This window comes from Danio rerio, chromosome 25, assembly GCF_052040795.2.
Source record: "Danio rerio strain M-AB ecotype USA chromosome 25, GRCz13ab, whole genome shotgun sequence".
NCBI classification, from domain to species: Eukaryota; Metazoa; Chordata; class Actinopteri; order Cypriniformes; family Danionidae; genus Danio; species Danio rerio.
Genome location: NC_141045.1, coordinates 590,543 through 602,500, shown reverse-complemented (window position 1 = coordinate 602,500; position 11,958 = coordinate 590,543). Strand labels below are relative to the sequence as shown.

Here is an 11,958-nt window from a genome sequence, read left to right as displayed (position 1 = left end):
AACTTTTTCTGATATTCTGACTCTGATTGGCTGTTGTTATTTTTTCCAAAATTAGTGTTTATTTACTTTCAAATCTGAGTTCTGCTTTGGGGCGCTCCAGCCAATAACAGAACAGCACCTACTGGGGGGTGGAGCTAAAGATAATATGATCACATGTGATTGGTTAAATTTATGACAATGTTATAGGCAGCGCGGTGGCTCAGTGGTTAGCACTATTGCCCCACAGCTATAAGGTCACTGGTTTGAGTCAACTGGGTCAGTTGGTGTTTCTGTGTGGAGTTTGCATGTTCTCCCCATGTTGGCGTGGGTTTCCTGGGGGAACTGATGAACTAGACTGGCCTCAGTGTATGAGTGTGTGTGTATGTGTGTGTATGTGCGTGTGTGTGTGTGAGAATGAGTGTGTATGATTGTTTCCCAGTACTGGGTTGCAGCTGGAAGGGCATCCTCTGTGTAAAGCATATGCTGGATTAGTTGGCGGTTCATTCTGCTGTGGTGACCACTGATTAATAAAGGGACTAAGCTGACGGAGAATGAATGAATGAATGAATGAATGAAGGAACCTCTGAATGATATCAGGAATGCATCAGGGTTCTGTCACGGGTCCTGTGTGTGGTCTTAACTGGTAATGATGGCGTTACACGAGAACACAAGGATGCAAGAACACATATTGAGAAACAGCTGCAGAGTCTGGATTATTACCCATAATGCTGTGCGTTCTCACCTGTCGGACAGCAGGAATGGGCAGATGTCGGGCACCGGTGGCGTCAGCGGCCGCAGCTTGGCCAGAGCCATGATGTGCTCGAAGGTGATCTCCGTCTGTGTGCAAACGTCCACCAGCTGTGACCTCTGACCCCGGGGAACAGGGGTCCGCCGGAGCACCTGCACCACCACTGGCTCTTTAGCAGATCTGAAGGCTTCGAGCGCTTCCTCATGACTCGCTCTGGACAGATCCCGCCCATTCACCTGCAGAAACGGAAAACACAAACTCAATACACTGATAAATATCCGAACAGCAGGAACATTCTAATGATTAATCGTGACTTATCACATCCGTATTAATATAACGCATGCATGTGTGTGTGTGTGTGTGTATAGAACAAATTAAAAGTGCACAGTCTGCATATATATTTTATGTTAATACAAGCTTTTATTTTGGATGTGGTAAATCGAGATTAATCGCTTGACAGCACTAATGTAAATAAATATAAAATAACATCAAATTAAATATTTAAAATTTTGTTTTATTTGTGTCTATATATTTTGATAAAAGATAAAAAATAAAAAAATATATTTAATTTATAGACACATTTTTTTTATAATAATTACAAACAGAAATGTAAAAAATAAAAACCTAATAAAATTTTTTTATTGATTAAAACTGCAAAAGTGACACAAAAAATCACCAGTCACTAGTCAAACATACCTAGAACTAAATTTAACTCAGTACAAATGAAACAAAATAAATTAAAATAAAATAAAATAGAAAAATAAATAAAAAAATAAATGTGTTTAATAATTTTTTAAATTAAATTAAATAAATAAAACATAAAATAAAAAATAAGATAAAATATAAAATACAATGAAACAAAACAAAACAAAAAAATTAATAAAATTAAACTAAAATAAAATATAAAATAAATAATAAAAATAAATAAATAAAATAAAATAGAAAATAGAAAAAAGTAAATAAAAAAATTTAAATGAATAATAAATAAAATATTTTTTTATTAATTAATTAATTAGTAGAAAAATAATGAATAAAAATAATAGTTATAAAAAACAATATAAAATAAAATAAAATAGAAAAATAAAAATAAATAAAATATAAGATCAAATGCTTAAAGAACCTTAAAATACAAAGTATTATTTACTTAGTCAGATTCTTTGACTAAGACACTTTACAAAATGAAGATATTTAACCATCAATAATTTAATTAATAAATCACACATTTCCTATATATTCGAGTCATTTTTGACCCAGGTTTAGGAGAAGCATCTTAAGGTGTTAAAATATGCCTAATTGAGTAATTGAATAAGTTATATTTCAGTGTCAAATACACATTTCCCCTTTGTGCTCCTCTCTCTCTCTCTCCACTGATTATCATGTCAGTGTGTGTGTGCTGATGAACCACCGGAGCATCACACACTGATCACTGTTTCATCTGCCATGCAAATGGAGGAGAATCTGATCTGCCATTCAACCACTCAACACTGATCACACTTAACAAGTAAATGATGGAGACCAACACCCACTGACAACAACAGAGCGAGTGTGTGTGTGTGTGTGTGTGTGTGTGTGTGTGTGTGTGTGTGTGTGTGTGTGTTCATCAGCGATCTGTAATTAAACTCTGGTGAATGAATGCAGCAGATTGAGTCTCGCAGGACGCTGATTGGCTCTAAATGACACACACTATATCATCCAGATATCTGAAGCACTGTGTAGCTCTCTTTGTGTGTATGTGTGTATCTGAGTGTGTATGAGTGTGTATCTTTAAGTGTGTGTACATATCTGAGTGTGTTTGTCTATCTGTGCGTATATCTGTTTGTGTTTATATATGTGTGTGTCTGTACTGCATCTGAATGTTCTGCATCTGCTGTCGGTGTGTGTGTGTGTGTGTAACAGTGATTGTCCTGCAGAGAGAGCGATGATGGTGAAATAGAGTCGTGAAGCTCAGCATTTACTCGTTAATGTGCGCACAAACACACCAGAGCCTCATCCAGAGCTCATTTACAGCTGTACACACACTTTAATGAGCGCGTGACAGAGATAAACACACACACACACACACACACACACACACACACAGCACAGAGATGAACAGTGTTTGAGCATTCATTCACATCTGGAGAATCATATAAGAGCTGTATTCCCAGTCAATGATCATGACTGATCCAGGGTCAGCCGCGGGTCAGGGGAGTGAAACACACACTCGTCTATTCTGTAAATCCAGCTGCTGATCTGGGATCTGTTGATGTTTCAGTGTTTGTGACGTTTGTGTGATCATGAATCTTCTGTGAGAGAATTAGGACTCTTCTCTGGATAAAGAACTACACTACACCAATATAGACAGAGTTTACTCTTACACCTGCTCAACTGAGTTTAATGAAGGAAACCGTTTTAGAAAAGTTTAATTTAAACTAAAATCACAAAAATATACAAACATGAAAAATTAATACTAAATTGAATTAAAATAAAATAAGTAAATAAATACAAACAAGTAAATAAATAAAAATAAATAGATGAATGAATGAATAACAAAATTAAATAAATAAACGAGTAAATAAATAAATAAATGAACAAATAAATAAATAAATACATGAATAAATGTATAAATAAATAAATGCATGAATCAGCGAATAAATGAGTGAGTGAATGAATAAATCAATCAATAAATGAATGAATGAATAAATTAATTAATTAATAAATGAATAAATAAATGAAAAAATAAGTGAATGAATAAATAAATGAACAAATAAATACATAAATAAAATTAAACAATAAAAATAAGTTTTTTTAAATAAATGAAAATATAAAAATTATAAATAAATAAATTAATTAATTAATTAATAATTAATATATAAATAAAAAATAAATAAATAAATACATGAATAGTAAATAAATAAATAAATAAATAAATAAATACATCACTAAACAAATAAATAAATAATTAAATTAGTGAATGAATAAATAAATGAATGAATAAATAAATGAATAAATAAATAAGTTAATTATTAAATAAATAAATACATGAACAATGAATGAACAAATAAATACATGAATAAACGAATAAATAAACGAATAAATAAGTAAATTAATACATAAATAAATAAATAATTATATTAATAATAACGAATAAATAAATAAATAGATAAATAAACAATTAAATGAATGAATAAACAGAATAAATAAATAATTACATGAATAAATAAATAAATAATTACATTAATAAATAAACAAATAGATAAATATATAGATAAATAAATAAATACATGAATAAATGAATGAATAAATAAATAAATTAAATAAGCAAATAAATAAATATTAAAAAATAAAATATTTTTATAAAATTATCAATTATATCACTTAACATTATTACTACACTAAACAAAAAAACTGACAAATAAAAAAAATATTTAAAAAATAATTTTTACTTCCACTAAAAAAATAATGAAAATCTTACAAATAAAAAATTGCTAAAAAAATACATAAACAATTTAGATAAACAATATTTAGATAAAATACATCCTACTAAAATGAAAATTATTTTTTCTACAAAAGGGAAAAAATTATGTAAAAACAGAAAACATGCATAATAATGTAATAATGAAATGAAACATTAAAAACAATAAACAGATTTAAAACAAAAAGAAAACAAGAAGTTATGTAAAATAAAGAAAGTAAAGTTTACTTGATAATACACACACACACACACACACACACAGAAAATCATAATATCACAAAATAAAAGTTTAATATCACAGCACAGCTCTTCCCGTGTGTGTGTGTGTGTGTGTGTGTGTGTGTGTGTGATCTGCAGTTTTAGCTCAGTGATGAACACAGAGAAAGCAGAGCAGATGGAGGATTCATCCCAGAGGAGGACAATGAAGATCATTCCTGCATCAGCAGAACAATCAACAGCATCAAAGCACACACACCAACACACACACCAACACACACACCAACACACACACCAACACACACACACACACACACACACACACACACACACACACACACACACACACACACACACACACACACACACATATATATATATGTGTATAGGGCATCCGCTGCGTAAAACATATACTGCAATAGTTGGCAGTTCATTCCGCTGTGGTGACCCCAGATTAATAAAAGGACTAAGCCGAAAAGAAGATGAATGAATGAATGAATGAATGAATGAATAATTTGGAGCATTATATTAAATATGTAATTAAATCTACACTATATTTAAATGTTAAAATATACTTTATTTAAATTTAGTTTTAGTGATTTCATTATTTTGCTTACTTTTGTTTTTATCAACTGTTTTATCAAATTATTTTATTATTTAATTTCATTAGTTTTGTTTGGATTATTAAAAATTATGATAGGCAGCACCATGGCACAGTGGTTAGCACTCTCACCTCACAGCACTCAGGTCTCTGGTTCGAGTCTCAGCTGGCATTTCTGTGTGGAGTTTGCATGTTCTCCCCGTGTTGGCGTGCTCTGGTTTCCTCCACAGTCCAAACACATGCGCTATAGGGGAACTGATCAACTACACTGACCATAGTGTATGAGTGTGTGAATGAGTATGTATGGGTGTTTCCCAGTACTGGTTACCAGTTATCTGTTGTGTAAAACATATGCTTGAATAGTAGGTGGTTCATTCCACTGTGGTGACCCCTGATTAATAAAGGGACTCAGCTGAAGGAAAATGAATGAATGAATATGATTGTAAGGTTTTCTCTAATCCAGCTTTTATTGCAGTTTTCCTTCTTTAAATGTTGATATAATTGTCAAAATGACTCTTCCTTAGCATGTTAGTTTTAGTTTTTATAATATCATCTTCAGATTTATGAACAGTTCAAACACAAGCCTGCCTTTTAAAACTCCTATTTTCGTAATTACTTACATTAAATGTTAATATATCTTTATCAATCACACGCTTCTCTGCCAATCAGAAATGTGAATCAGCTAATTTATGCAGGAATACAGTAATGGATGAATTATTCATGAGGCATAAACACACCAATCAGAAGCGACTCCAGTCATAATGTGAGGGTTTATCTGATCTGCTGATGAATAAATCACCACAGAAACACAGTTATTAATATCCTGTAGGGTGATGCCGGCTGTCAGTCATTGCTGTGATTGACAGCTGGGTTTGTGTTTCCTCATCCTGTGGGCGGGGCTGAGAGGAGGGAGGAGACTGATGATTATTAATAATCCATCAATCAGACGAGAGTTTGATCACTGACAGCTCTGTGTGTGTGTTACAAACAGAGGTGATGCTCTGCTCAGATCATCTGCGCACACACACACACACACACACACACTGAATAACTGAGATCTTCTTCTGTTTTTCCTCCCTGATCCTCCTCTAAAGCGAACGGAGCGTCCCATCATGCCCTCTGTCCCTGAGAGTCTTATCAGGACCAGCACAGAGACTGAGACCAACACATACACACACACACACACACACACGTCACAACACAGAAAACACTATACTGAGGAAATGTCAGAGCACACACACGCACACACACACACACACACACACACACACACCATCTGCTTGATGGTCTTACACAATGAACAATATAGGATGCTCTCATCTCTTATCAATCACACACACATGCTGGCACACACACACACACACAAATCCAAGGATGGACAAACAACACATGCATGCACACTTTTTTACACACAACAACCCCCCACACACACATACACACACACATCCACACACACACCCAGCAGTGTGACTCAATAAGGCATGTTTTCAGTTTCTCAAATGTCAATCAAACAGATAGCCCCGCCCATAAATTCTGTGATTGGCAGGTTTATAAGAGACAATACGCAACATCTGTCAATCAAATAACTGATGACGATACGCGACACCTGTCAATCAATTCACTAATGACGATACGCGACACCTGTCAATCAAGTTACTGATGATGACATGCTACACCTGTCAATCAAATCACTGATGATGACACTTGACAGCTGTCAATCAAATCACTGATGACAACATGCGACACCTGTCAATCAAATCCCTAATGACGATACGCAACACCTGTCAAATTACTGATGATGACACAACACCAGTCAATCAAATTATTGTTGACGATACATGACACCAGTCAATCAAATCTCAGATGACAACATGTGACATCTGTCAATCAAATCACTTGTGACAAAACATGACACCTGTCAATCAAATTACTAATGACGAAACATAACACCTGTGAAAAAAATCACTGATGAAGATACCCAACATCTATCAATCAAATTACTGATGATGAAACATGACACCTGTCAATCACATCATTGATGACGATACACGACACCTGTCAATCAAATCATAGATGACAAAACACGACACCTGTCAATCAAATCACTGCTGGCAATACTCAACACCTGTCAATCAAATCACTGACGACAACACGTGGCACCTGTCAGATCGCTGATAATGACACGCAACACCTGTCAATCAAATTACACACTGATCTGAACCTGTAGGACTTTCTGAAAGAGACATGTCTAATTAAATTTGCCCTCATTTGCATAAATTTCCAGAAGAGAAATCTTAATATTGGACATCATTTCAGCCAGCTGTCACACACACACACACGCATTATTAAGCGAGGTCTGCTTATGTAAGTGTGATGGGATTAGTCTTTATTCCTCTTTTATTTTCCTTCCTGAATGAGGCAGAGATGATCAGCGTCAGCTCTCCTGCTCTCCTCAGAGACTCCCTCACTCTTATTTCACCTCATAAAGCCTCCACAATGAACAAACTCTGCTGTTTTACACCATTTACATGCCGTTGTTCCTCAGCAGCAGCAGATGAACGCTTTATTTCCAGCACATTTACTCTCTCTGCTCCTGTCTGCAGCGTATTTGGTATTTGACCATATTTCACCTCCTCACACTACATGACTAATGCAATGCTGGCTATTCTGAAACCTGAGGCCCTCCTTCCAGAACAGAACACCCCTCTCTCTCTCTCTCTCTCTCTCTCTCTCTCTCTCTCTCTTCATGTGTGTGTGTGTGAGTGTGTGCAGGTAATCTGGCGTCTCTGAACATGTGATCCATCAACCGGCTCATTTTTCTGCTCTTTGTTCAGTTCAGCCGCAGTTTGAGGACCATCAGTCAGAGAGAGACATTTGTAGAGGAGAGGAGAGGGTCACAGGCCTCAGGACACACACACACACACACACACACACACACACACACGCACACACACGCACACACAAGCACACACACGCACGCACACGCACACACACACACACACACACAGAGAGAGAGAGAGAGACATATACACTTAAATATATATACACACACACAGAATCACACAAACACTCATACACACATGCGCACACACACATAAACACTCATTTATATATATACACAGATAGACATGCACACACAGGCTTTTTATATAGGCACAGCAAACAGATACACTCATACGCACACACATACCCATTCAAAGACACACACATGCAATTATCCTCACAGAAACACGCACACACACACACACAAACCTGCCGACGGTGATGAAACTCATTTATCACACACACACACAGATGCTCCTATCTGTCCACACGTTCACAAACACACACACTTCATGAAGAGCTCTAGTTCATTCAACCACACAAACACTGAACACACACACACACACACACACACACACTCATCTCAGAAGAGTCCATCATTAATGATCAACACCATCATAAAGAGACTCAAACTATGAACTAAACTGGCCGTAGTGTATGAGTGCGTGTGTGTGAGAGAATGAGTGTGTTTGGGTGTTTCCCAGTACTGGGTTGCAGCTGGAAGGGCATCCGCTCTGTAAAACATATGCTGGAATAGTTGTCGGTTCATTATGCTGTGGTGACCCCTGATGAATAAAGGGACTCAGCTGAAGGAAATGAATGAATGATTGTTTTGTTTGTTTAGACCAATGATAGTGAGTTAGTCATGACTGTAATTAAATGATGAATAACTCATCTCCGTCTCTCTCTGCTGTTTCCTGCTGCTGTTCCTTTAAGACGTCTTGATGTAATTCCAGCTCCGCCATTGAGATGAATGGGAACGCTAACAGACAGAGACTGCAGCCATTATACTGACCTCCCTCATAAAGTGCACCGCGGTGCATTCTGGGATTGTCCTGTGATGTAGACAGGTGACGCCGGCCTCTGCTCATTTGCATATATTTAAATACCTCAGAAAGACGCGTCAGTAATGAGCAGAGCGTGCGAGTGTGTGAGTGTATGCAGTGTTTTCTGCTCTCATTAGTCTCTCTGCAGATGTGTGTGAAACACTCCACTGAACACCGCTGTCATCTCCGTCTCGCTCACTGAGTGTGTGTTTAATTGTCTGCTGATGGTCTGTAATTCCCATAATGTCGTTCAGGTGTCTCCATAGACCTGCGATTGTTCAAGAAATCCTTCAGTAACTGTCTTAGAGTGATCTTCATATAGTTATAGTCTAATAGTGATGCTTTACCCTGTCAGTTATTGATTGATTCATTCATTCATTCATTTTCCTTCGGCTTAGTCTCTTTATTCATCAGGGGTAACCACAGCGGAATGAACCACCAACTATTCCACAGTGCTAACCACTGAGCTAGTGTCGACCCCATAACAAAACATATTCATTAAATTAATAATAATAATACCAGTTAATAAAATACTTCAATATATTAAAAAGTAAGAGAGAGAGAGACATCCTCACACACACTCACTCATAAACCACGGCCAGTTTAGTTGATCAAAACCGGAGCACCTGGAGGAAACCCACACCAACACGGGGAGAACATGCAAACTCCACACAGAAACACACACTGACCCAGCCGGGACTCAAACCAGTGACCTTCTCGATGTGAAACCACAGTGCGACACCACTGCATCATCCTGCTGCCCCCTATTTTACCATATTCCTCTATGTAATTAATTTTAAAGCTGAACATTTCAATCAAAACATTTTACAGTCAAGAAAATAATGATTTATTTGACAGTCAGTGTTGAAGAACTGAAGTGAGTGATGCAGGCGACACACTGACACACTTTCAGCTCTGCATGAACACCTGCTACACACACACACACACACATCACACACACACACACACACACACACACACACACACACACACACACACACACACAAGAGATCAGAGCATCAGCAATGAGAAGATACACCCTGAACAGCAGATCTGAGCATCACACACACAACATGATGGAGAAAAACGATAACACACACTCCAGAAAACATTCATCCATTTGCTTCAGCTTAGTGCCTTATATATCAGGGGTCGCCACAGCGGAATGAACCGCCAACTTATCCAGCATATGTTTTACACAGCGGATGCCCTTTTAGCTGAAACCCATTACAGGGTACACACTCATTCACACACTCATACACTACAGCCAGTGTAGTTGATCAGTTCCCCTATAGCGCATGTGTTTGGACTGTGGGGGAAACCGGAGCACCCGGAGGAAACCCACACCAACACGGGGAGAACATGCAAACTCCACACAGAAAAACCAAGTGACCCAGCCGAGACTAAAAATCCAGAGACCTTCTCACTGTGAGGCCACAGTATGCCACGAGACAACATAATAAATTCAAAATATAATCCATTAATGCAGTGTATTACACATCTCTCTGGAATACTTGATTCTGATTGGCCAAGCACAACATCAGATCAGTGTTTAGTGTCTAATAGTTTAGTCTAGTGCTCAGTAGTCGTGTAATAATCAGCATTATGTCCATCCAGCCGGTGGTTATCACACAACAGACCTTTCAGACTTATACATTAAACCTGTAGCGCTTTATTCTGTAGTTATTATGATGAATTAATCATCTGTAATAGTTTGATTGTGTTGTTTACACGTCTGTGCTGCACTTAAACTGAAATAGGAATACTCCACATGTCTGAATCACATTACTGTTGACTTCAGCTGGATTGAAAACATCAAAAATCTGTTTACATGTTCGACTCTTCATAGTAAGTAAGTAATGTGTATTTATACAAGCGCTTCACTATTATGAGGGGGGTCTCTCCACTCCACCAGCAGTGTGCAGCTCCACTTGGATGATGCTCCGGCAGCCACAGGACAACAGAGCCACCACACCAGCTATAGGTGGAGTGGAGAGACAGTGATGGAGCCAAGTCAGTGGATGGGGATGATTTTGAGGCCATGATGGGTAAGAGCTGATGGAGGGAGTTTGGCCAGGACACCAGGGTTACACCCCTACTCTTTAGCAGAAGTGCCATGGGGTTATTAATGAACACAGAGAGTCAGGAGCTCAGTTTAACGTCTCATCTGAAAGACAGTACAGAGTCCCCTTCACTATACTGGGGCATTAGGACTCGCACAGACCACAGGTTGAGCGCCCCCTGCTGGCCTCACTAACACCACTGCTAACAGCAGCCTAGTGCTCCCATGTGCTCTCCCATCCAGACACTGACCACACTCAGCCCTGCTTAGCTTAGTAACAGTCTTGTGCTGAGGGTGATATGGCTGTATTGTCTTAGTCATATTAAAATCAGTGTATTGGTGTTCATGTAATTGTGCTGAATGACCCACTCGTATAACAGTTTCCAGCAGGACTGAATGAACTCCAGACATCATCTTTAATTCTGCTGTTCGTTTAGTGTTTCAGTGACGCTGGAATGAGCGGCGTGATCTACTGGAGCTCATCATCTGCACACCTCTGATTACACTCATCATCTGGAGGACATTCCTCAAAACTGCTCCTCACTGAACAACGGCAGCAATTAACTGAGGGAAACTGCTGTCACACACACACACACACACACACACGCACACACGCACACACACACACGCACACACGCACACACGCACACACACACGCACACACACGCACACGCACACACACAGCGGAGCGATCAGCTTTATGAGGAACCAGAGTCACTAAATATGAGCACTAATGAGTGTGTGTGTGTTTGTGTGTGTGTGTTTGTGTGTGTGTGTGGCAGAGAGAGAATATATGACCATCTCTAAGAGTGTGTAATTTTGTGTGTCTACGAGTGTGTGAGTGTGTGTGTTGTGTGCGTGTTTAACTGTGTAATTCTGTTTGATGCGTAGTGTGTGTTTTTGTACAAGCATGTGAAAATGAGTGTGACTGTGTGCATGCATGTGTGTGAATGCTACTGTGTGTGTGTGTGTGCATGTGCGAGTGTGTCATTTTGTACAAATGTGTGTGTGTGTGTGCATGTTTGTGTG

General features: G+C 37.9%; 1 protein-coding gene across 4 annotated transcripts in view; it reads right to left on the bottom strand.

Moving 5' to 3' along the window:
* Positions 1–11,958, bottom strand: part of LOC100537263 (PDZ domain-containing RING finger protein 4) — a 73,861-nt gene that overhangs the window by 29,861 nt on the left and 32,042 nt on the right. For all 4 annotated transcript variants that reach the window (XR_015525894.1, XM_087311319.1, XM_087311318.1 and 1 more), the window contains one exon: positions 722–963. Coding sequence is in view for 3 of the 4 variants with exons in the window: in XM_087311319.1 (XP_087167445.1) it covers positions 722–963 (242 nt within the window). In the remaining variant the exon portion in view is untranslated. The remainder of the gene's footprint in view (positions 1–721; positions 964–11,958) is intronic.